Source organism: Sebastes fasciatus, chromosome 10 (assembly GCF_043250625.1).
Source record: "Sebastes fasciatus isolate fSebFas1 chromosome 10, fSebFas1.pri, whole genome shotgun sequence".
Lineage (NCBI taxonomy): Eukaryota > Metazoa > Chordata > Actinopteri > Perciformes > Sebastidae > Sebastes > Sebastes fasciatus.
This window is the reverse complement of record NC_133804.1, coordinates 31,825,541-31,851,948: the sequence shown is the minus strand read 5'-3', so window position 1 is coordinate 31,851,948 and position 26,408 is coordinate 31,825,541. Positions and strand designations below refer to the sequence as shown.

Genomic DNA, 26,408 nt, shown 5'->3' with positions numbered 1-26,408 from the left:
GGGCCACATTGAGGGAAAAAAAATCTGAGATTTCGAATAAAGTCACAAGTTTAAGAGAAAAAAGTCGTAGTATTATGAGAATAAAGTCATAATATTATAAAGTAATAATTTTACGTGTTATTTTTTTTTTTTCTTGTAAAATTATGACTTAATTCTCGTAATTTTACGACTTTTTTTCCTCGTAAAGTTATGACTTTATTCTCGTAATATTACGACTTTTTTTCTCATAAAGTTATGACTTAATTCTCGTAATTTTACGACTTTTTTTCCTCGTAAAGTTATGACTTTATTCTCGTAATATTACGACTTTTTTTCTCATAAAGTTATGACTTTATTCTCTTGATATTACGACTTTTTTCTCGTAAGTTATGACTTTTTTTCTCGTATTATTATGACTTTATTCTCGTAATATTACGACTTTCTTTCTCGTAATATTATGACTTTATTCTCGTAATATTACGACTTTATTTCTCGTAATATTTTGACTTTATTCTCTTAATATTACGACTTTTTTATCATGAAGTTATGACTTTATTATCGTAATATTACAGCCTTTTTTCTCGTCATATTATGCCTTTATTCTGTAAATCTCAGATGTTTTTTCCCTCAATATGGCCCTGATATTCTGTAGTACATTTGCACTTTGGCCCTCACTGCTTTAGACTTATATACTATATACTTACACTATAAACTGTGTTACCTTCATCACAATGCTCAAATGTTTTGCAGAAGGATTTTTATTTATTTATTTTTTGCCTAAAATGTCTCTTTTGATGGTAGTTTGCTGACCCCTGTACTAGCCACTCAGAATTTGGGATATTGTGTTTTCTTTGATAAAAGTTGACGGGTGTGCTACAATTTACTTGGAGAACTAAGCAAGACTACATAAATGTGTAACATCACAGTCATCAAATAATCAGGTCTGATAAGGTTGTGTGTGTAAAGCTCCTTTCATCATCATTATCATTATTACTACTCAGCTGTAATTCATACTTTGCAATATTTTCAGGTGGAATTTCATTTCATTCTCACTGTGCAATATCATTTTCCACTTGTGCAATTTTGTTAATAGTCTGTTTATTGTAAATACTGTATATACTGCTCCTATTTTTATACTTCCTTCTATTTAAATGGTTCATATTTTGTTACACTTTGTTTAGCTCTTTTTTTACTGTGTTAGCTGATGCATCTTGTTTTTGCACTATCCCCTTTGCTGCTCTACACTGCAAATGTCCCCACTGCAGGACTAATAAAGGAATATCGTATCGTATCGTATCGTATCGTATCTTATCTTATCTTATCTTTAGCGCCCACATACCTCTGCCGTTATGTCTGCGTTTCTAGACACAGCACTCAGATAGGTCTCTTGTTTGATGGGGGTGAAAAAGACCGTTGACCGTTGATTCGGTGCTTAGCTCCTTTAATGTCCAATATTTTAATCCGCAGTCCATATTTTTCACGTCCCGGATCCCGGTCTTGTTGAAGCCATGCCTTATGAGTTATTTGTCCAAGTGGAGACATTATTGAATCCGTATTTACCTCCGTTTCCAGCATCACAGTTCCATAGTGCAAAACATGTTAGTAAAAAGGCAGTAAAAAAGTTAGTAGTGCAAAGTAAAAAATACAAATAAATATGCCAGATATAAAAATACAAGGAGATGAAGAAAACTGTTAAAACTGAATATAGTGCAGGGTAACAACTGTGTGTGTTACACCGAAATATGTGACTGCAGAGCCAGCAACAAATAAAATCACCGTTTCTGACGGCTGTTGTCAGAATATATGATCCCACTGTGCCTATCTTTCACTTTTCTTTTAGAGTTTTGTGAGTATATATTTAAATTTAAAATATTAAAGGTCCCATATCGTCCTCATTTTCAGGTTCATACCTGTATTTTGGGTTTCTACTAGAACATGTTTACATGCTGTAATGTTAAAAAAAAACTTTATTTTCCTCATACTGTCGGCCTGAATATACCTGTATTCTCTGTCTGAAACGCTCCGTTTTAGTGCATTTCAACGGAATTGCGTTGCTAGGCAACAGTTTGGGTCCATGTCTACTTACTGTCAGCTGATGTTATTTACATCCACTGCAACAGGAAATAAACTGGGACACATTTAGAATGTTTACGTTTAAAACCGTGTAATGGTCTAAATATTGTATATTTGTGTCACAAACGGCTTGTTTCAAATGTCTGAATACGGGTTGTGTGTATTTCTCCGTATATTGAGCGTTTTGATAGTTTAACAGTATTTATAAAGCACTTAAACCTGTTTTATAATATAAAAGACATGAACATCTCACTTTTTAGAATATGGGACCTTTAAAAAACATATAGGTTTTTAAACAATTTAGTTTAGCGTGTTTTCTGTCACAAATTTGCCTCAGTTATTATACAGGTACAGTTGGGTCACATTTTCTGAAGACAGCCATCAGAATGTTTTGCTGGCTCTCTGCGGTCACAGATTTCAGTCTAACACCGGTACTTTATTATATACAAGTTTTTGTGAAGCAAATTTCCATGACTTTTCCAAAACTTTCTGGGTTTATTTATTTTTTCCAGAACTTCTCCAGGCCTGGAAATTGCTATTTTCAAAAAATTGCATTACTTCTTCGGGTTTTTCACGACCATACCAACCCTAAAAATGGAAAAACATACCAGCATCACTGTCGCAGCTAGTAATTACATCCAATTTGAAATGAATTCAAACATGGTTGGTGTCAGTGAGGAAGTAATTTTTATCTTTTAATCTGATGGCTGCGGGGGGTTACACCAGACACAAAAGGTTTGGAACCACTGCCGTAACATTATCTTATACATGTGACAGTGACATCGTCCTCTTAAGGATAAATAAAAGCCATTAAAATGGGATGATGCTGTGAGATTTAATCTATATTCTTCTAAACACAGCTGGGGGGGAGAGTGTTGAAAATGCATATCGTAAAAACATTACCAGGAGGCATGTAGATGGAGAGAGGCAGTGACAATAGAACATCCTCGTAATCCTTTTAGCGTCTTTCACATTATAGCTCTCTACTGTGTGAAGCCTTAAGAAACACTATAAATCTAGATACAAAGAGCAGCACATACATACAGGCCTAATATGCATCCTGCTACGGTCATCACAACGTATGCTACTAGTTATTATTAAACACACTATCTGCAGAAATATCCTTCCTAGTTCATACATTTTCAGATATTTTGCAGCAGTCTTTGAGATCAAAAGACATGCAATCCTATCATCAAATCAAATTGTATCGCCCGAAGAAGATTCTGATGTGCTCCTGTTAGGCTTTTTGGATTCTGAGGAAAATGATCTCTCGGTGTAGTTACTGGAGGATTACTGTCCATGAAAATTTACTTGGAGCTATTTTAAATGAATGCAGATTGATAACGCTGAAATGTCCTGCAGAATGACAACATGAAAGTCATTTCTCTGTGAGGCACGTTGTCACTGCGTTGCCCCCCTTCGGGAAGGAAACATTATTCAGCTTCTTTTTTTTTTTTTAACCAAAATAAACCATTTAAAGCTTTCAGAGACCTTCAATTTCATCCTGAAATGAGCCAAGAGTTACCGAGCTTTATGATCAAAGATGAAAAGAATACAAAAACCAGAGAAAGAGACAGAGGGATGCGTTTGATGTCCAAAACCAAGAGGATTATTTTTTTTATTTTTTTTATGAAGGGAATTTCTGTTCATGTGTTTGACTGATTCTTGAAAATGAGCATGAAGGCAACCTTTGGACACAATCGTTTCAAATGTTTCACATCATTTGCAATTTAATATCTTTGGGTTCGGGGGCTGTTGCTCGAACAAGACAAAACATTTGAAGAAAATTCACAATTTCTGACAATTCATAGCCAAATCAATTCGTAAACCAATTACTCCAAAAAAAATTGTGTTCTGATGAGAATAATAGGTAGTTGCAGCCCTAAAATAGTAACAACGGCTGCAACTAATGATTATTTTCATTGCTGATTGATCTGTCGATTATTTTTTCAATTAATTATCACAGATAAATTATTATTGTCACAACGTGTTTTAGATGTAAAAACAGCAAAATTGCCTTAAATATAGTCCTGTATATGATGCAAACAAACTTTAATTTAGTTGTTGTCGCCTGTCAATCACATTAGGAGTCATGTATTTTAGCTACTATAATGGTTTACATCAATTGTTTGGTCTATAAAAGCCCAAGATAACCTCCTCAAATGTCTTGTTTTGTCCACAAACTCAAAGATATTCAGTTTACTGTCACAGAGGAGTAGAGAAACCAGAAAATATTCACATTTAAGAAGATGGAATCTGGTCTCTTCTTTTTTTTTAAAATACAGGCTTATATTTAAGGCAATTTGGTTGTTTTTTCATATCCCTCATGTTGTGACAATCTGTCTAAAATATGATGCAAACAAACTTTAATTTAGTTGTTGTCACCTGTCAATCACATTAGGAGTCATGTGTTTTAGCTACTATAATGGTTTACGTTAGTTGTTTGGTCTATAAAATGTCAGAAAATGGTGAAAAATGTCCATCAGTGTTTCCCAAAGCCCAAGATGACGTCCTCAAATGTCTTGTTTTGTCCACAACTCAAAGATATTCAGTTTACTGTCATAGAGGAATAAAGAAAACCAGAAAATATTCCCATTTAAGAAGTCTCTTTTTTTCTTAAAAAAATACTACTATAATACTAAATTACTGACAAATGTACAACTCACAAGTTGAACTGATATTAGACAGATTGTCACAGCATGAGGGACATCCACATGATGAAAAAACAGCAAAATTGCATTAAACATAGTCCTGTATATGATGCAAACAAACTTTAATGTAGTTGTTGTCACCTGTCAATCACATTAGGAGTCATGTGTTTTATTTGGTTTACATTTTGGATTTCAAATCTAGGTTACTACTACTACTACTGTTGTCACACCCACAGCAGTAGGATTACTCCTCCCTACAAACATTTCTCTAAATCAACCCCCCCCCCCACTATGTTGCGTCCCCCCGGGGGGGGGGGGGGGGGGGGGGTGATGAGGGGGGCCTTCATAAAACAGTCTCGGGGCTTAAGACGCACAGCGTGTAATTGTTGTAACTATAATTACTCGCGACATCCAGAGTTCAAATCCGGCTCAACACCTCAGTCTGCCATCACACGTCAGTCTCCACCCACACCAACTGATGAGGCAGAAAAGCCCTAAAAAAAAAAGATAATTTTTTTCTGGAGAAACTTGCAGAGGAAGATGTGGCAGGAGGGTTTTTTATTCTCTCCTCCTCTGGGCTCCAAAATAAAACAACAATGGAATCAACAAAAAACAAATTTTTGACATTTCATAGCCAAATCTATCAATTAATAGTGGAATGATGAGAATAATAGTTAGTTGCAGTCCTAATATAGTGACTCAAATAGTGACAAGGGCTGCAACTAATGATTATTTTCATTGTTGATTAATCTGTTGATTATTTTCTGGATTGCAGAGGAAGATCTGCCAGGAGGGTTTTTATTCTCTCTCCTCCTCTGGGCTCCAAAAAAACCCAACAAGCGCACACCAGGAAGCACGCTTAAAACATGGACTTCAATTGATGCGCACTTAGTGAGTGAATGGAGAGAAACTGAGGTTCATTCACCCATGTGATGTGAGCTGCACCTTGTTTAGAATAAGAAGAGGATGTTGATCCAAATTGGTGCCAAAACGTCCAGTTGCGCACCTTTTGTTCTGCGCTTTAAACGCACACATCCTGAAGCTCATCCAGTCCAGCATCCATCCATCACACAGATGTCGTCTGGTTGGAAAAAAAAAATCCAGCATGCAAACTGTGACCAGGACGGATTGCACAGTATCCTAACTGCAGCAGCAACCAGCCTCAACATGCACAGGAGTGACCCAGAGGCGATGACTGTCACAGTAACACACACTGTCGCACCATGGTCCTCTCTGCTTCTATCAAGGCACATTTTCCTGCAGCAGTAAATAAACACTCCAAGAAAAAGAAGAAGAAGCAGCTTTGAACAATCTTACCTTTTCTCTTTTTCCCCCGAGGAGAGGATTTGGCTCAGGTAGGACAGATCAGTTGAGGTTGAAATAAGCTACTCCGGTGGATGCAGGCGAGACATGAGCTGGAGAAAGTGATGAGGAGGAGAGAGGAGAGAGAGGACCAGCAGCAGCAGCAGCAGATGGAGACTTGAAGCGGTGGAGTCCGTGTCTCTGACGCTGACATCAGCGAGCTTGCTTGCTTTTTTCCTTTAAGGTGGCTCCGCTCACTCACAACCAGCCACACACCGAGGGGGTTTTCATCTCAACACATAATATCAGCGTCTCACAAAAGCCCCAAAATGAGATCCTAACCGGGAGAAAGTTCCGCGGCTCTGGTGCGTTATTGTAAGAGCTGCAGGAGGCAGCAGGGAGGCTCTAGAGTCACTGAGAGGAGAGAGGATGCTCAGATGCTCAGAGAGGAGAGGAGAGAGAGGAGAGGACGCGTCCAAAAAACTGTCAGGAGATTTAGCTGAAGGTTGAGAGAGCACAGCTTCTCTGCAACTCTTCATTTTCCTACAGTGGATTTTAACTTCAATAAAGCCTTCAAATAAAAGCTGGGATGGCCAAATGTGTCCCTTTTTGGCCAAAGTAGAGATTCAAATTGAAAATTAAATAATGATTAATCCTAAACACTTCTCTTCTGTTGAATCTCTCAGGTTCGCAAATAGTGTAGAGCTGAAACAATTAATCACGACAGAAAAATAATCAATGTTTAAGTAGTTAAATGAAGCAAAAGTGCATTTACAATTTAATATCTTTTGGGTTTTGGGGCTGTTGCTCGGACAAAACAGAACATTTCAAGATGTCAATTTTTTGACTTTTCACAGCCAAATCAATCGATTACTAAAAAAAAAATTAAAAAAATTAGTGGACTGATAAGAATAATAGTCGGTTGCAGCCCTAAAATAGTGACAAGGGCTTTAATTAACAATTATTTTCATTGTTGATTATTTCTCGGTCTATAAAACGTCAGAAAATGTCTTGTTTTGTCCACAACTCAAAGATATTCAGTTTACTGTCATAGAGGAGGAAAGAAACCAGAAAATATTCACTTTTAAGAAGCTGCAGTTTGACTTTTCTTTCTTAAAAAAATTACTCAAATCAATTATCAAAATATTTGGCGATTAATTTAATACCTGACAACTAATCGATTAATCGATTAATCGTTGCAGCTCTAATAAAGACTAATTGTTTATTTTTTGGGTACCTGTGGAGGTTCCTGATCCTCCCCTTTTGTTTTGCTTCCATGTGGACCCACAACTGTTTGACATGTTGTGGGTCAATATGTTTTGGCACAGACCGAGCTGATCGCTGCATGTACCTGGCATACAATGATTTCATCCAGCGTTTTCAGACGTAGACGAGGAGCCAGAGGCCTGTTAACCATCCAGATGGGTCCCTCAATTAAAGCAAAATGCACTTTTCCAGATGGCAGAGCGACTGACTGAAGAATAGACAAGAATACTTATCCATGTAGCACATTAACAAACAACTGATGCCATTTCAAAAGAGGCAAAAATTCAGGTTCACATGGGGGCACAAGACACTTGTGTCTTATTAACATTATACTGCAGTTTACAACAGATGGGTTTTATTTGCTCCGAAAGTAAAAGTCTCACACTTATTTATTTTCAACAAGGTGCAAGAGTCAGGTTTTAGCAAGCTGTACAGGAATAAAACACACAAATGTCTCAATGTGGTAGCTGGTTCAAGGTCGCTGAGTTGATGTTTAACAAAAAATTACTGATTTTATTGCAAAAAAAAATAGTGAAAAAGAATCATTTAAAAGGTCCAGTGTGTAAGATCTGGTAGTAGCTAGCAGTGAGGTGAGGAGATGGCAACCAACTGAAGCCTCTCCCATGTGCCAAGCGTGTTTGGAGAGCTATGTGGCCGACATGAAAACGTGAATGGCGCTCTCTAGAGCCATTTGGAGCAGAGCCAGTGGGAAGTGAGTGGTGAATCAAGAGAGAGAGCGGCGGCGACAAGAGCGAGAAACGTTATCGACTCCGGCCCAAGCAGGAAAAGTTCATTAATAAATATATATACCATCTGCCCCTGTTGAACATCTAATCGCTGAACTTAAACCTGTTACTGACACTTCTTCTGGCAAATGGCCGCCAGGGCGTTGTAGTCTACAGAGAGGCGAAGTCCCGCCTCTTCCGATGGACCACCATGGGACCTTATTTTAAAAAAAATATGAACGGCAGTCAACGGAGAGACAAATATTTTTTTGATCCCGTTTGAATTGCGCCATGAATCACACATATGATATGTTTGTCAATTTAAAACATAATTTTGCAAAAAAAATCATAGTTTGTTGTAAAACTGTTGAAATATCAGACTGTGAAAATACGTAATTAAAAAGACGACACACCCAAAGGTCGCGTAAGTGACATCTCTCTCTCTCTCTCTCTCTCTCTCTCTGAAGCTACGATGCCTGTGTGTTTCCTGCAGGGATTAACTCACACCAGCAACGGGTCTTGCTCGTTCTTTCACTTCCTGTCTGATAAAAAGACCAGGAGTCGCTGGATAAAACACATCAGGTCAGATAACGTTTCATTTGTGCCTGGTCATAACAAAGTTAGCTAGCTAGCTAGTGTTGGTGACGTATATTGTGCGAGACGAGAGATGTAGTTCACTGAGCGGTTTCACATAAAACTAAATGATACTATGACAAACTGAGACTTTCTTGACTTGCAAAATTATGTTTTCAATTGACAAACATCATCTGTGTGATTCATGGAGCAATACAAACGGGATCAAAAAAATATTTATCTCTCGCCGTTGACTACCGTTCATATTTTCTCAGAAATAAGGTCCTGGATTGGGAAGGACTTCGCCTCTCTATTATCAAGGAATGGACAATACTATAAGTAAAAAAAATACACAATAAACACAGATACATCTATGTACATAAAAAGATACTCAGATCGCTAGCGAGTAGCTCGCTTGGAGGAGACTAGGAGATGAAATATGTACAAGTCTTTTAAAAAAAAAAATGGGTAAGATGCAAGTGGTTGTTTGTCCTCTCCGCTGAGTTGAGCATCTACCTCTGCTATGTGAACAGGCTGTTGCTCTGCCCGTCGCCTGCTGCCAGCCGCCGGCTGATGTTGCTCTGACCAAACTGTTTAAGGCCGTCGTAGCCCTGATTGAACAAATACTCCAGGTACCAGCTCCATGGCTTGGGATGCTAAAACACAAAGACAGACAGAAACACACCCAGTCACATCCAAGACATCTGAAGGTTTCTATGATCAAAGCGATCTCTCTTAATCTCTGAAATATGACTGATGCTACATCAAAACTACATGTGAAGTCTGTAATAAATGCAGAAATGAAAAAGGCCTGATACCTTTATGGAATTGAGGTCCATGTCCTCTCTCCCCGGCCAACACTGATGAAGAGAGAAACATTAATATTCATTGTCAGCCCATCCTGCTAAATCTCACAAGATCGCTGCTGGATGTTGCAGCTGGACCGAACCAAAAAAAGGTACGTGTATTATTAAACATGACGAAAAACCATGTCTCATGCAGCGCACATTAATAATAAAATGTCTTTCTGTATTAATGTATCTTCTATGAAAGATACGTTAATACCACATTTGTCTCCTTGTCTCGCCTGTAAGTCCATTAACCGAACTGATAGCTACATAGAAGAAACATTTTGTGGCGTGCAGCAGGTGGGATCCTGCTCAAATATCTTCATCCTAAAACGGCGCACACACTCACCTTCTGGTGAAAGTTGATGGCGTAGCTCATGAAGGCAGGGTGGTGGAGGAGGTCGAAGCTCGTCCAGTATTGCGGCACGTTGCTCTTGAGCAGCAGCTCCTCTCCCAGCGGTACACCCGAGCTTGGTTGAAACATCTCGCCGTTCCACAGGCAGCTGACCATGACGCTTGCGTAGTGGTTGAACTCGCGGTACGTCTGACGGCTGATGTGAAAGGCCTGCTGTAAGAAAAACAATCAAAAAGGGGGGCGCGACATCATGAGAAGAAGCAAAAGAAAGTAGAGAAAGAAAGTAAACTGCTCTCCATATCTGCAACGTTTCACATCTGATGTTGTGCTGATAAATTTGCATGCCATTTACCAAGTCCATTTTTCTTAATAAAGAGTGCCTCTGACATTTCCAGGGGAGCGTGCTGGCAGCCTGACATGCACTTGTAAATTCACAGCTCGCAGTGGCAGATGTATTAAAATCAACAACTTCTTAAGTCCCCCATCTGAGAGGGGTATTAAAGGTTAGCAGCTGTAGGTAGATGCATGTGAATTCCTAACAAGCCAGACTGAGAGAAGGGAAAAAAAAAATCTATAAAAGCTACTACAGTGAATCGACACAAACAGCAAAGTCACATCGGAAGAGAGTGCGCCAGCTAAATGCCTAAAATGTAAATGCAATCACAAGAAATGCATTCAAAATCCATGGGTTGAGATAACCGTTAAATTAGCTCTTCTAATCAAATCCCTTCACATTATACGTCAAGTACTTGGTGCAATGGGACCAAAATGTACTCTTTACAGTATCACTGCAATGCAAATCACAACGTGCTTTCAGACGTACATGGCGAGAAGAAAGTTTTTACCTCTGTGAGTTTTTCTTTACTCTTGGCTGATGTCAAGTTCACCTTGTACCTGAACAAAAACAAGAAACATGAAAAGATCAGTGACCCCTGTGATCATGAAACACTGCAGAACAGCTCGTTTTCTACGGTGTGTCAAAGAATATCACGCTATCACGTTCCAATTTTCCTTTGCCACGGCACTTTTTACGCTCAGCTTTGGCAGAATGACTTCAGAGCCCCGGGGCATAGTCAATTAGCCTACACTGTAAGGATTTGTGTTATTAAATTCGGCCCCGGAGTTACAAAATGATGTTTGAATTCTACATTAAAAAAAAGGAGAAGATGGCTTAAGTGCATTTCCTCTTTAGACTCTCATTATCATAAATCATGCAGAAACATATACGTACAATTTAGCCATTTGATTTCCTGCTCTTCCGTCATCAAATATGCATCGACATATGACATACTACATTAAGGGAGTTGCTGGTTTATGCATCGCGGCAGGTTGTAGTAAAGAGGTGAAGAGTCCCCGCCAGGGTCATTATAGGAAAGTAAAATAAGCAGTAAAATATTTTTGAAACTAAATAAAAACTAGAGCTGCAACAATTACATAACTCTGAGACATAATACCAGGCCCTAACGAACACAAACTAAAACTACTGCTAAACTAAATATAAAAAAAACTAAACCTCTCTGAAAACTAAATTAAACTAAATTAAATGAAAAAAAAAAAAAAAAAAATCTAATTGAAAATTCAAATCTATTATAACCTCGGTCCCCTGTACCTGTACATGATGTAGGCCAGTCTGTCCACGCTAACAGCGTCAGTGGCAAATAGGGCTGGGTAAAACACTCCAGGAGGAGGCATCACCACGAGGGGGAGTCCATACTTCAGAAACATGTCACACACCTGGGGGAGCAGAGAAAGATGGAATTAACACCCAGAGAGTTAAAAGGTACAGTAGATATAATCCAACATACAGTCCGTCTCACTGCTGAAGCTTTTATCATGCCTCTGCTTTGATAAAAGCTGGGACATGCTGATCTATGAAGCTATTCTTGGCTTCCCATCTTTGTGTTTATTGTAACATGTTTCAATAACTTCACCTCCATACACGCTTTGAAAAGACTTTCTGAATTGGAGGCGAGTCAAACCTTCTGTCAGTGCATATTCTCTTTCTATGATTTGATTTATTCATGTTATAAATGTATTCTCAAGAATTTCAAATCATTCTCTTTCCATATTCCTTTCCTTCCTATTGCTATTTATTTCATGAATCTTACATTTTCCTTCTGACCTGATCTTTTTTGTGATCCTTGATTATTATTTCCATATTTTATCGAACTTATTTCAAATCTGTCTTGTAAGTTTTGTAACCTTTGTCTTATTTTCTTTCAAATGCATCCACTGTTCTTCCTCATTGAAAAATCGGAATATATGCAAATATTTTTAATTTCAAAACATTAACTGCTGGACACATGATGTCTCCTCCTTCACTGTGAAGTTCTTTCTCAGTGTATGTGTGCACTAGAAGCTTCAAGTTTCCACATCACAGACACGAATGGCTTCCAGAATAGCTGCGATGTCTAGTTGCTCTTGTGTTCACATGTTAAACCCAGATTCAAGGTGAGACAGCTCCTTCAACAGATGAATGTGAAAACAGTCTTCAAGTGTCAAACTCTTCACATACAGCGTTCTGCACAGAGAAGGTCAAGAATCAAAGTGAAGTAATAAAAAAATATATTTTTGAGTGAAGAGGATCTTTAAAGGGGACTTTATGTAAGTTTTTATACGTATAAACGTTTTTTTTAATTGTTTTTTATTGCCAATATGTGAACAGGTTGTAACCTAACTTAAAAAATGAGTCCATCCTGAGACCTTGACTGCTTTTAATGACTCTCTTTAGCTTCGCTTCAGGTCTAACAGTGTGCAACCATAGCTAACATTCGGTTAGATATGAGTCTGCTCATGCCAACAAACAACCAGCCCTCACCACAACTCAGACTCCGACACAAAATCCACGGAAGCCCAAAAAAAACGTTTTATCTAGTGAAGACCGTCTTGCAAAACAGGACCGACGTCGAGGAAAACTAGGATCAACATCAGCCGTGCCTTCGATTGATGGAGGGACCTTCATTTTGTTTTAGGAATCAAAACGGACCCCGAGCTGGCAAAACTCCTATTGGACAGGTAAGCTCACATTACTGCCAAGCATGTGAAATATATAGTGATATTATGGTTTTAGCTGTCAATCACGTTCAGTCTCGTGTGTTTCGCGTTTACATAGAGCAAGCGCGAGCAACAGGACGCTGACTGTCGTTGACTTAACGGCCACAGGTGTCACTGTTAACAATCAATTTAATTTCTGATTCCTACATACAGCCCCTTTAAATAGCACCTGTAAAGCCCAGGTTGCATCATGCCTTAAAAAAAGCCACAAAGCAGATCCAATCACTAGTAATCAGCTCATTTACCGTCTCGTAGAAGTGCATGATGAAGCTGAGGAGGAGGGAGTGGCAGCCTTCGAGCTGAAGGCCCACGGAGGCCAGCCGACCCACAAAGTCAACCAGCTCCATCACCGAATCCTTGAACCCCGTCAGAGTCATATTTCTGGAGACAGAGGGCAGAGCAGAGAGTGATGCTTAGTGAACGTTGTAACAGCAGTCTGCTGGTTTGCCCTCGGAGCATTACCCCATCAGGTCTCTGATAGGTCAGAAGAAAAGCTCCCAAATCAGGCACGTGGCATTTCATTACAACACAAAGGACAAACTGAATCAAGAGCGATGTTGGGAAAGTGTACACAAATACACAATCAATTACTCCTACATCTAGTCTCTGAGTTGTACTCTGGCTAAATACCAGAGGTGAGTTTGAAAATGGCAGCAAATAAACAATGCATCCCTACACTACACACTCATTTGTTGTGGGATTAGACGACTCGATACTGATGAAGCCCAGGTAGTTAAACACAACTGACACTGACTCCACCCCTTAATTTGGAAGCTGGAAAATCATTTAACTGGAGATTAGGGCTGTTTTTGTCTGCAGACAAATTTTAATTCAAGGATTTGATGGATAAATGGGCTCAAAATCAAAAGGGAAAACATGTCAATACACACTTCTGCTTGAGTTGCTTTGGTTAGTGGATGATAGGTGGCTTGAACTCACGCTAAAGAGTTACTGTAGAGACCTATGTAAGGTTTCAGCCAAAATGTTGTGACACGATGCTCGACTGGAAACAAAATTAGACGATAACTCAAATTAATAGAGCCATTAAGCTTCATATTTAGAACAAAAATGGGTAAGTCACCTACAACAGGGATTGATTTTTCCATTACACTAACCCCCAGTAAATAAAACTGAGGCAACACCTGAACACTTTTATTATATCTGTGAGAACCGATTAAGGTGTGAGTTCTTGGCTTGAAAGGAAAAAAGCTAAACAAGCTATAACCCTTATGTTCTCAGGCAAGGCTGTCCTCGACCAAAACCATTCTTAGTCAACTAACACTCTACTATGATTTTGTCGACTAATAGATTAGTTGATTTAATCGACAGAGTTTCTCCACACAGAATCACACAAAAGCACCACTTTAAATCTTGTGTTTAACAGAGATGTGCTCTTAAGTCATTCAGCATGAAAAAAAGCATAAAGAATGACTAATCGACTAAAGAAATCTTAAACCAAAACAACAGATTAGTCGACTAACAGACTAAGAGGCAGCAGCCCGACCCTCAAGTAAATTCACAAAGTGTTTGCAGGTATGTGGCTTGTTTAAACTCAGGACATAAACACGTAGCAGGGAGTAGATGTGAGACTCACATGGAGGTGTGGCTGTTGATGCTGATGTCAAAGTCGTCCTCCAGAGCATACACTGAGTGCCAGGTCAGCCACTTCAACAGCATATTGTTTAGACACTCTATCAGTCCACACTGCAGACACATGATAAAGAGGAAAAGCACTAAGCATTAGGGGGGAAATTAAACGGGCGCCCAGGGCTAAATTATTAAAGACCGTAGAAATTGATAAGCTCCGACGTTACCCGTTCTGCTATAGGAGAAATTAAGAAAATAGATTTCCTATTTATTTTGGCTACATGAAGGTTATCTTGCACCTTTTATCTCACCAACTTCGTCTCTAATTTGCAATAAGATTAAGACATTTGCTTATGACGCATTTTAACTATTCCCAATCCAGAAGAGAGATTTTTCTCTCCCTGAGCTGGTCATTTGTGCGAGGGGCAAGGCGGGGCGGGGCCAACTCTCTCTGCTTTCCATCATCATAACATTATAGTCTATATTAGGGAATTGTTCAAAACAGAGCTGTTGCAGTTGCTACTCAAGAATATTCATTTATATACAGTATTCTGGCATCCTTCTGTTTCGGAAGACAATGGAGAAAAATAACAGATAAGAGTACCGATAAAGTACGGGATCGATAAGCAGTATCGGTAAGAGAAGTAGGTAGGGATGGGTACCGAAACCTGGTACCAAACGAGCCCTCGGGCAAATTTGATGCAATTTTTCCAGTCCAGAGGAGAGATCTCTCTCTCTCAGCCTGTCGTCTGTGTGCGTCTCTCCCACACACAGACACACAGGAAGCAGTGACCCTGCTCTTAGCGACAACGGCGGAGAGAACAAAGCGGTCCAAAGTGTGGTTATACTTCAGTCGAGTCAATGCAGACAATGCTCGCTGACAAAAGTGCAACAAGTCTTTTGCTTGTAAGAGCTGAAGCACGAGCAATCCGTCAAAACATCTAGCCAAAGTGCATCAGATACAGGTGGAGAAACGCACCGTTTGACAGACTAGCTCGTAGTTCATCCCTCGTTGCCCCGTCCACCATCATCACATTATAGTTTATAATAGTAATTTGTTCAAAACATGACCGTTTTATACTATAAATAACTGTTTATTTGATTTGCGGTGTTATTAAATAATAATGTTAATTGTTTTTCTCTTAAAAAATAACAGTAAGACCCGATGAGAGTATCGATAAAGTACCAGATTGATAAGCAGTATCAGTAAGAGTAATAGTACTGTTAAAATCTTAGCAATACCCATCTCCACTAAGCGTACAGTAGTTTAACCACCAAGCTAATAATGAGTTCTTTATAATCACAAGACTATTGCATCTTTTCTATTAGCATATAGCAGAAGGTTTTGTAATTCAAGCACAGTAGCAGGAGATCATTCTACCCACCTTGAAAAACAGTGAGGAGGTGAAGAAGAGCTGCAGGAGGGGCTCAAACAGAAACCGTCCGATTTCTGAAGCGGGGGAGACAGAAGGTTACAGTTGTACCAGCTATATAGATCAGTGCAATTCCTAGCTATGATATGGCACAACATGGCAGGCCTTGCTAACATGGGAACATTTTTTCAAGTAGAGAGCAAAGTTCAAAGATCACTAAATTTGGAGACAGACACAACCCATGGAAAACTCACGGGAACTGGGGATAACAGGGATGCTGCTCAGCAGGCCGAGGATCTGCGGGCGGAGGAGGGAACCGTCCCAAACATTGAGAAATTTGTAGAGAAAAGCCTCTGTGCAGGAAAACCCCTCCTGATGGAGAAATGTGACAAATTAAAAACATTGTGAAATCATTATTTGACTGTGATTTTACAGGGTCAGCTAATCATGTAGGTGTAGGTTAATGAATACAGGTAGGGATGCACGTTATGCCGGTCTGCGGCTACACCCATACGCAACAAACTGCGATGCACTGTGTGTTCTGACACTTTTCTATCGGAACCAGCATTCACTTTTTCAGCAATTTGAGCTACAATAGCTCTTCTATTGGATCGGACAACACGGGCCAGCCTTCGCTCCCTATGTGGATCAATGAACCTCAGGGTCTGACCCTGTCGCCGGTTCATCGGTTTTCCTTCCTTGGACCACTTTTGGTAGGTCCTGACCACTGCAGACCGGGAACATCCCACAAGAGCTGCAGTTCTGGAGATGCTCTGACCCAGTCATCCAGCCAGCACAATGTGGCCCTTGTCAAAGTCGCTCACATGTTTTTTCTGCTTCCAACACATCAACTTCAAGGACAAAATGCTCACTTGCTGACTAATATATCCCACCCACTGCCAGGTGCCATTGTAACAAAATAATCAATGTTATTCACTTCCCCTGTCAGTGGTCATAATGTTATGGCTGATCAGTGTATATCGTGCATCCCTAAATACAGGGAATAGTGAATGACAGGTGTGAGGTAGAGAGGTAGGTGAAATGTGAGGCTCACCTGGAGAAAGTGCTGTGTGGACAGCAACTTGTTCAAAAACTGCAGAGACTCTTCTGAATTCTGGGAGGCTCCTCCGTCGCCACAGAACAAAAAGTCTGAACAAAAAATAGCAAGAAAAGATATTTAGTGAGTGAAAAATTCAAGGGAATAAAAAGAAAACAGCGCACAGTGAGACCGCCTCCCCTCGTCTCTTTTCAACACCTCTCCGAAAGAATCCTTTTGATATGCCAACTATGTAATGTGTTTGGGTTCAACTCAAGGTTAGCTTTGCTTTGGAGGAATCTTCCTGATAGAAGATGTCACAACAGTTTGGTAGCTGCTCCGCCCTGCCCGTACCCCCCTTCCTTACCTTCATGGAGAGCGAAGCCTAGCCAGAAGTTGAGGCGTAGGAGGGCAGACTCGTCCTGTACATAGTCCAGGTACTGCAGTGCCAGACTGGAGCCCAGCAGTGAGCCCATCTGAGCGGGCAGCTGGTGGAGATAAAAATGAAGAAGTAGGAAATGCATGCAATAAAGTATGATTGAGAGGCTAAAATAATCAAAGCAACCATAAATACAGGGTAGTACAGGGAAGAGATGGGGAAACAAAAAATGATATTCCCAACTAACTATACTCCCAAAGTAAAACAATGCATAAAATCAAACAGAAAATGCTGCTTTGCATGATTACTTCCCTCAAATCAATCCGTTTACCTGCTAAGGAATAAGAATATACTGATGCTCATTGAGCGGGCCACCAATCCGCCACTGAGCTAATTCTTCAATATCCAGTAATCCCTGTAATGCCAGCACTGGGACATTTCTGCCATCACACTGGATAGTTGATACAGTCCCTTATTGTGTATGAACAGCTGCCTCCCAATATGGGGACTTTATCAGTATAATGAATAAATTAAAACGAGGAGGAGACAGACTGTGAATGGACACAGCTCAGCTCTCCAATAATTATGGAGCAACTGTATCATTAAACTGAGAAAGCACCATTCTGCTTTTGATAACAGGAGTGCAGGCAATGAGGGAAATAATCAATGATCCTTTGTCAATGCCTTCGCTGAATGGTTTTATGAGCGTGATTGACTGTACTCATCTATCTTGCGTAAGATACGAAAAAAAGGTAGAGCTCTCTTGGCAATAAGCACAGTTGATGCTATCGACATCCTTATTTCTCACGTTGGCGGTGAAAGAGGTGAATTTATGTAGCGTGAGGCATAAAAGTCCACAAGCTATTTAAAATTATTTATATTTGTTTATCAGGTCACTGAATCTGCAGGGCAATTTATAGAGAGGACTCTTTAAATTTGCTATGAAACTTTCAGGTCTTTTGCTTTCATTGCTCATAGATAAACCACCGTATCTGTAAAAGGAACAATGGCCAGTTAAAAAAAACAAAGGATAAGCACTGTGCTCTTGTTTATGCTCTAATCTGATAAACAAATTACAGCCAAGGCCACCTCTGCTGTGGTTTCTATAGGACAAAGTTGTTAGTATCCGGCTAAAATGTACAGACAAAATTATAACAGTGCAACAGCACCACCCTGTGGCCATGAGGATACAGCACAATTAAAACAGACTGTAGTTACACTGAGGTCGGGACTAACAGCAGAACGGTGGAAACTGAGGTAGATGCTAGCAGAGAGAGTGAAAGACAGTAAAGGGGCAGAGGTTCAGAGATTTGTCCCGGCAGAAATTACCTCTATACGGTGCATATTTTCCAGGAGCTGAGCAAAGGAGTGGACCTGCACCAGGGGGAGCAACTTTCTGCTGGAGTACGGCTCAGTCTGAGCCGCTTTACTGACTACAGAACTCAACACCGGAAATTCCAGGTGGCAGTGTTTCTGAGAAAGAAAGCACAGTAAAACAAGAAAATAAATAAAAGGCGAGCCTGGGCTCCCATTTTTTTATTTCCTAACATTAATAAAAGGCTAAAATCATGATAAACAGATTAAATACAGATAAATACTTTATAGATCTGGTACTTGGCATTCTTGTCTGACCATGTCACTCCCTGCAATCATACTGTTATGGTCCCATATCATGCTCATTTTATGTATTTTGTGTTTCTACTAGAACATGTTTACATGCTGTAATGTTCAAAAAAAGCTTTATTTTCCTCATACAGTCTGCCTGAATATACCTGTATTTACCCTCTGTTTGAATCGCTCCGTTTTAGTGCATTTCAATGTAATTACGTTGCTTGGCAACAACTTGGGTCCATGTTTACTTCCTGTCAGCTAATGTCATTGACATACACTGCAATCGGAAATAAACTGGTGATGCCTTCAAATGAAACTCGTGAGCTCATGTTTTAACAACATGGGAGGTCGTGTACACGATATGCTTGGCGTCCAAGTGATCAAGTCGTGAGAACACCGCTGCTAAGCAACGGCAATATTAACGTTACTGTCGGCGTCTAGAAGCCACAGAGGCTAACAATTTAGCAAGCTAGCAAGTAACATAATGCAGGAAATGCAAAGGCATAAGGACAGAAGAAAAAATATGAGGCCGTTGGGAATATCAACATTTTCCCTCAGACATATAAAATTACCAAGAATTACAATATACGACTAACATTACTATTTATTAACTTATTATGTACCGAAAAATTAACTTCCATGGCCTCCGCCATTTCTGACAACGTCAACAAACGTCACTACTCGTGAACTCTGAGCTTTCAGAAACTTTCCACATACGTCGTTGTGAATACCACAAGAACACGTTAAACACGACCTCATTTGAAGGCACCATGGGACACATTTAAAATGTTTACGTTTAAAACTGTGAAATGGTTTAAATATTGTAGATATGTTACATCACAAAATTACAGAAATCCTGAAAGCTTGTTTCAAAAGCACAGTTTCAGAATACAGGCTGTGTGCATTTCTACGTGGATTGAGCGTTTCATTACTTTCACAGTATTTATATAGCACTTAAACTGGCTGCTTTATAATAAAAAACACATGAAAATCTCACGATTTACAATATGGGACCTTTAACATTTTGCGGAGCAGCAGCAGTAAGGCTCCATTCACACCAGACCCGGTGGTGCGGCACTTCACTTAAACGGCCCATTTGTGTGATGACAAGCAGACTTTATATTTCACAATTATTGTTTTACGTCAGAGTGTTTTTATGATCTTGACATTTCAAACCACACTTGAAGGCAGCTTCATTCATTTCACAGCAGCTACACAAGAAAAGGTGGAGGGACTGTGCCTTGTGCTGGAGCTTGTTGCAGAAAACACACTACCAAATGCACAGATTTGCTCCAATGAGCATCAATGTAGTCAGCTGTTAGACAAACTCCTGGGCAGTTAGGGTAAGTGCTTGTGTTTTGTTTTTTTACCCTTAGTTAGTCAGTTTAGTAACCTCAGTACCCCATAGTTTTTTTTTTTAACTTTCTTGTGCCAAAGTTGTTTTCAGCAGCCTAACTGTAGTGTAGCAGGAGTGATTGTAAACAGGGTACGCAGTGTACCTGACAACTTAAATAGACTTTCATACCCTTTTCCTGGGGTTGGTCTTCATTGTGGAGGCCAGACTGATGCTGGAGGGAACCTGGGAACCCTCCCTCTTCTGGACAGCAATCAACGCTGATTTCCAGGGCTGATTGTGGTTCTTAAACCCACTCTGTAAGAAAACAGAAAACATATAATTGCGTTGGTGCTTAAGAGATTATGGGCATACCCCTTATTATAAAGGCAGAATGAGCATCAACTGCACAGTCCATGTACAAACCTTAGCTCGTGATGGGATGGAGAGCGTCACCAGTTCAGGGCAAAACACTTTGTAAAGTGACAGCAGGTTCATGAGGAACGGCTGCCTTCCCTGAGGAAACAATAACAACACGGTCAATATGTCACATTTTTTAAACTCGAAATCTTCATTTTTGATTGTTTCCTAATAACACAGAATACAACCATAACCAATGATATGGAATGGCCAAGGGTAACTGTTCATGGGAATAATGTGTAGAAAAAAGTCGGGATAACGCGATAACGCAAATTCGTTTTAACGTCACTAATCCCTTAACGCATTAACAAATCGATCTTTCGGAGGTTGTAGCAGGCTCAGTTTTAAAGCTAGATTGAAGATACTGGCATCACATGAAACTCGAAAAAACCTAAGGAATCCATGTCATACTAACTTGTAAATATATACATACATTTGCATAAAGCAAGCATATTTGAGTATTAAATACTTGACAAAATCTCCCTTTACGGTACATTTCGAACAGATAAAAAAATGTGTGATTAATTTGTATTTAACCGCGATTAATTATGGACAATCATGCGATTAATCGCTATTGAATATTTTAATCGATTGACAGCCCTAGAAAAAACCCATCCTGGGATATCTAATTTTCATACTGAGTAAGCCAATGATATAGTAGCTTAGATAAATGGCTCTAGAGGGCATCTGATCAGCAGGAGGTTTACCAGTTTAGACTGCAGCTCCAGCAGCTTCCTGACTCTGAAGACTCGCACTACAAAGAGAAAAAAAAAATGAAGATAAGTATACTGAAAAGAAGAAATAATGGAGTAAACTAGAAACAGTAGCACTACAATCATATATTTGACTTACCACTTTCCTTTCTGGTCAAAAGGTACAGCAGATGGCAAATGAAAGGACACTGAAATAATGTGACAAAAGATAATAACTTCACAGTGGATCCCATATCACATATCACATATCACATTACAAAGCTGCAGTCATTTCATTACGCTGGTAAGCGGACAATCGTTCACATGAGAATAAACAGGACAGCACCATCCTCTTTTGGAATGAACGTATTATAGGCCTTAACCAGATAAATGTATTATTTATCTGTCTAGTCAGGCAGAAATTAACCTTTATTTATCACACTAAGTCTGTGTCTCGAACAAGGCACAGCATCCATAAACAGTGAGGCATTCGTCATTTCAAATTCATTTTAAAAATAGCTTGGGCATACAAATATACAATTCATTTAAATGACAAATAAGCTTAGTGAACCCTAAATCTGTGGCTCAAAGACGTGTGTAAACGAATATTACACAAATTTAATGCCATCTTACTACAAAAATGAAAAATCCTCAGCACACATACCAGATTCTCCTCTCTGACGAAGCTGAAGATGAAGCCATAGATTGCTCGAAGTTGATCCTTTGTATCAATCATGTCAAATACGGTCAACACCCACTTTATGAAAAGAATCTGAAAAATATACATGCAAGTAAACACACAAATGGATTAATTATGGTGCAATCTTAGATATTACACAGAGAATAACTAACTATTAAACTGTGTTTTCAAAAACTGAACAGCAATCATTTGTAAAACATTTGTATTGACTAAAATATTAATTATTGAAAAGAGAACAAGAGCAATAGGTTAAAGTCATACCCTTTTCTTTAAAAAAAACAGCTAATGATGCAAACTTAGTAATTAGAATAATTAAATTATACTTTGATGGTAATAATACGTCTATTCCAACAAACATACTTGTGCATTACTCGTGAACAGAACGCAGATGAGAATAATTTGGGCAAATCATATTTGCACTTACTTGTGTGTTGATGGGTATTTTGCCAACCCCCAGCCAAACCACCGCTCTAACAACGGCCTCCTGTGGCACCACAGTGGCAGGAATCAGACACCTCAGCACCCGCGCACATAGATTCGTCCCTACACAGAGAAATTCACAGAAACTAAATCAGGTAAAGGAAGCACATGTTAAGACTGACTGTAAAAAATGTCAGCTGTCCAAGTCATTCATACACTTTCTACTTTGCACAGGCGTTGCTACACTTTTGGAAAGAATGAAAGACAATTTTGTACCATTTTTTTAAACTGTGGGGGAAAATATATGCTCACAGTACACCATATTATCTTCTACATACACATTATTTGGCTCTGGCATTCTTGTCAATTAAAAACCAGTGTTTCCAAAACATTTTTTTCTGGTGATCCACTTTTTAAAAATGACAAAGCATTGCGACCCAGTTCACAATAGGCCTCATCTATAAATCCATAAATCGTGAGAAGAGCGAATTTGTGTGTAAATGAAAATTTCTGATTATTCTTACTGCCAGTTCCCCATCACCTTATATTATCTTGAATAGATAAAACAGCCATTTTGAAGAGATATATTTTTGATAAATCACAACTTTGTTTTATGCATGTGTTATTGAGAACATATACCCATGTTAAATACTTTATAAATGAGAACAAATAAATACATTTAGGTGGAGTTAACAGGCTCTCATGTTTTTCCTCTCATCAGTAAAAACAAACAGAATGAACACTAGCTTTTCATATTAGATTCAATGTTATAAGGAGGCTACAATTATCAGAACAATACGAACATTCAGGTTTCCCCATGTGGCTCAAAGGTGTACTGCAGATATAAATATTGAATAAAAGACTATGGAAGAAATTGTGCAAATGTATCTGGCAACTCTAAAATCTCCTGCAAACCAACACAGCAACACAGGGGTGCAACACAGTCTTTGGGAATGACTGAATTAAACCGAACCAAAACACATTAAAAAATGTTAATTAAACTGCACCAAAACACATTACATTTCAGACAGCACGGTGGCTCAGTGGTTAACACTGCCACCTCACAGTAAGAAGCTGTTTGAATCAGTCTGTGTGGAGCTTGTTCCATGTCTGCAGGGTTGGAAATTTACTTTTTTGTCCACCTGCCACTGTGGCTGGTGGATTCCAAAAAGCTACCAGCCACTCAATAGATTATCATTGTCATTTTTGGCTGGTGAGTGAAGCAAACCTAGCAGCCATTTGCATATTTTACCAGCAAAAATTCCAACCCTGGTTCCTAGTGTGAATAAGAGTGTGACAGACACTGTCCAAGGTGCACACTTGCTTGGTGTGTGATGGGACAGACTCCAGCCCCCTACATACTCTACAGGTTAAGGGCCAATGATGGATGGATGGTATTGTACCCAGTCCACCCCTGCAGCTAAGTGACTGTCTTACCCATACGGAGGCTCATGGCAAACTCCAGCATAATAGAGATGGCCTCTGGGGAAAGTCCTGTGCTGTAGGCCATCTTCTCCACCAGCACCAGGTTCCTCTCCACCTCATCGTTCCCACTCACAGGAGTACCGGCTTCAACTACAGGAGGGAGAGATAACATCACATCAGAGTGTGTATTGTGTTTAAAATGTTTTATTGTTTCTCCAATGTTTTTATTTTTCTGTATGTGTAGTTTTTAATGTAGCAGAACTGTTTCACTTCTCATAACTTCTGTTATGATTTGACACTATATAAAAATTAATTGAATCGAATTCAATTAAAATGTTAAAATACAGCTCGACTCATACAAGAGATAGGTGTTTTTTTCTGCTAATGTTGATGTTGGTGAGCTGGTAATTACATTTTGACTAGGTAGAATGAAAGTTAAAGATATCTCCAAATGAGATATCTCTAATCATAATTCATTTCAAGACATCTATAACTTGATAGTAGATATATCCAATTAAATTATGACTATCCCTAAATCCAGTTCAAGATTTCTACAACGTCATTGTTTGTGACTAGTAAAAATTTAATTCAAGATATCTTGAATTGAGGGGAATTAAAGTTATCTTAAACTGGAATTATGACTAGTACTAGTACTACTAATATTAAATTGTAGATATCTGAAAATGGAATTATTCACATTTATCTGCACCTGAATTGTAGATATCTGTAATGAGAAACCCCATACACATTAAGGGCAAATGTAGTTTGATTCTTACTAGTCAAAATGTAATTACAGATATCTTAAATCAGTTTTGACTAGGCAAAATGACTTAGTAGATATCTCTAATAATGAATCAACCAATTTAGCTTTTTAATGATAAAACGGCTTGCCATACAACATAAGCAGTGGCAACATATGACATCATAAACCATATGACGTAGCTCCTCTAATATGGAGCTTATAACAATGACGTTGTTGTCTGTGTTTGTAACGTTAAGTGACTAAAGTTAATGTTAGTGACTTAAAGGTCCCATATCGTGCTCATTTTCAGGTTCATACTTGTATTTTGTGTTTCAACTAGAACATGTTTACACTCTGTAATGTTAAAAAAAACTTTATTTTCCTCGTACTGTCTGCCTGAATATACCTGTATTCACCCTCTGTCTGAAACGCTCCGTTTTAGTGCATTTTTATGGAATTGCAACGGAATTGCGTTGCTAGGAAACAGTTTGGGTCCATGTTTACTTCCTGTCAGCTGATGTTATTAACATACACTGCAACAGGAAATAAACTGGGACACATTTAGAATATTTACCTCTAAAACTGTGTAATGGTCTAAATATTGTATATTTGTGACATCACAAATGGACAGAAATCCCAACAGCTTGTTTCAAACGCACAATTTCTAAATACGGGATGTGTGTATTTCTCCATATATTGAGTGTTTTGATAGTTTAACAGTATTTATATAGCACTTAAACCTGCTTTATAATATAAAAGGCATGAAAATCTCACTTTTTATAATCTTGGACCTCTAACATTGAGGCTAGCTGTGTTTGGGACTGTCTCATCCACTGAGGTGTGAGCTAATAGGTAAGTTAGCAACATTAGCTAGCAGTAAAGCTAAGTTACACCCTAAATACAATAACAAACTAATTTTGTGTGTGTGTGTGTGTGTGTGTGTGTGTGTGTGTGTGTGTGTGTGTGTGTGTGAGAGGGGGGTGTTATTTAGTTAGTCCAGAGATGAGTTGTACAGTACAGGGTAACAGCTGTTAAAGGATGTTATGTTTGTTAAAGTAAATCCTGTATTGTATATATTGCATAATAATGCTGATGTTTGTATAACAAAAAAATAAATAAAGACATTGTTAAAAAAAAGAAAAGAAAGAATAACCAGTCTAGCTATTTAATGATAAAACAGCTTGACATACAACATAAGCAGTGGCAACATATGACGTCATAAACCATATGACGTAGCTCCTCTAATATGTAGCTTTTAACAATGGTGTTGTTGTCTGTGTTTGTAACGTTAAGTGACTAACGTTAATGTTAGTGACTTAACACTGAGGCTAGCTCTGTTTGGGACTGACTAAATTAACAACATTAGCTATCAGCAAAGCTAAGTTACACCCTAAATACAATAACAAACTAACGTCAACATGCTGGCCTTGTCTATTTATCTGCATTCATGTTTGTTCTTGGTAACAGTATAACGGCCACTAACGGCTATCTATCGACCGTTAGTAACAGTAACGGCTACTAACGGCTATCGACCGACCGTTGATAGTCTGAGTTCTTACCGTCATTGAAGTACTTCAGGGCCAGAACAACCGGGTCCTCCGCCTCGTTCTTCCTCCTCTCCTTCTCCGCGACCCTAAGACTTCTGTTACTACTCCGACTGGACACCGACTGCTCGTTTAGAGACGACGACGCTTCTGAATCCGGCGGGTTTAACTTTGCTGCCATTTTCTACATTGCTAAAAACTTAAGAACAACACTGTGAGCTCCACTTCGTCTTCAGCCATCCAACCGAAATTCAAATCCGACCCGCGACCGTTGGGTCTGCGCCTGCGCAGTGTAGTCCTTCCGCTCGCTATGCTTCCCG

General features: G+C 39.1%; 2 protein-coding genes across 7 annotated transcripts in view; both read right to left on the bottom strand.

Moving 5' to 3' along the window:
* drp2 (dystrophin related protein 2) overlaps positions 1 to 6,426 on the bottom strand; it is a 213,592-nt gene extending 207,166 nt beyond the window's left edge. For 3 of the 6 annotated variants that reach the window (XR_012595446.1, XR_012595447.1, XM_074647511.1), the window contains exon 1: positions 6,021 to 6,426. The gene's annotated coding sequence lies outside the window, so the exon portion shown is untranslated. Of the gene's footprint in view, positions 1 to 1,318; positions 1,547 to 6,020 lie in introns of those variants that run through there. The other 3 variants (XM_074647509.1, XM_074647506.1, XM_074647507.1) reach the window with 3 other exon arrangements.
* A 1,188-nt stretch (positions 6,427 to 7,614) lies between these two features.
* Positions 7,615 to 26,394, bottom strand: cenpi (centromere protein I). The gene is made up of 20 exons (XM_074649443.1): positions 26,104 to 26,394; positions 23,815 to 23,952; positions 22,382 to 22,500; positions 21,922 to 22,029; positions 21,418 to 21,466; positions 21,273 to 21,319; positions 20,572 to 20,661; positions 20,338 to 20,463; positions 18,531 to 18,674; positions 17,190 to 17,310; positions 16,841 to 16,935; positions 16,041 to 16,158; positions 15,799 to 15,863; positions 14,421 to 14,530; positions 13,072 to 13,207; positions 11,382 to 11,506; positions 10,618 to 10,666; positions 9,767 to 9,985; positions 9,388 to 9,429; positions 7,615 to 9,225 (listed from the first exon to the last, which is right to left on the bottom strand). Exons 1-20 carry the CDS (start codon positions 26,267 to 26,269, stop codon positions 9,091 to 9,093), a joined length of 2,202 nt encoding a protein of 733 aa, XP_074505544.1. The 5' UTR covers positions 26,270 to 26,394; the 3' UTR covers positions 7,615 to 9,090.
* Between the last annotated feature and the right edge of the window lie 14 nt (positions 26,395 to 26,408).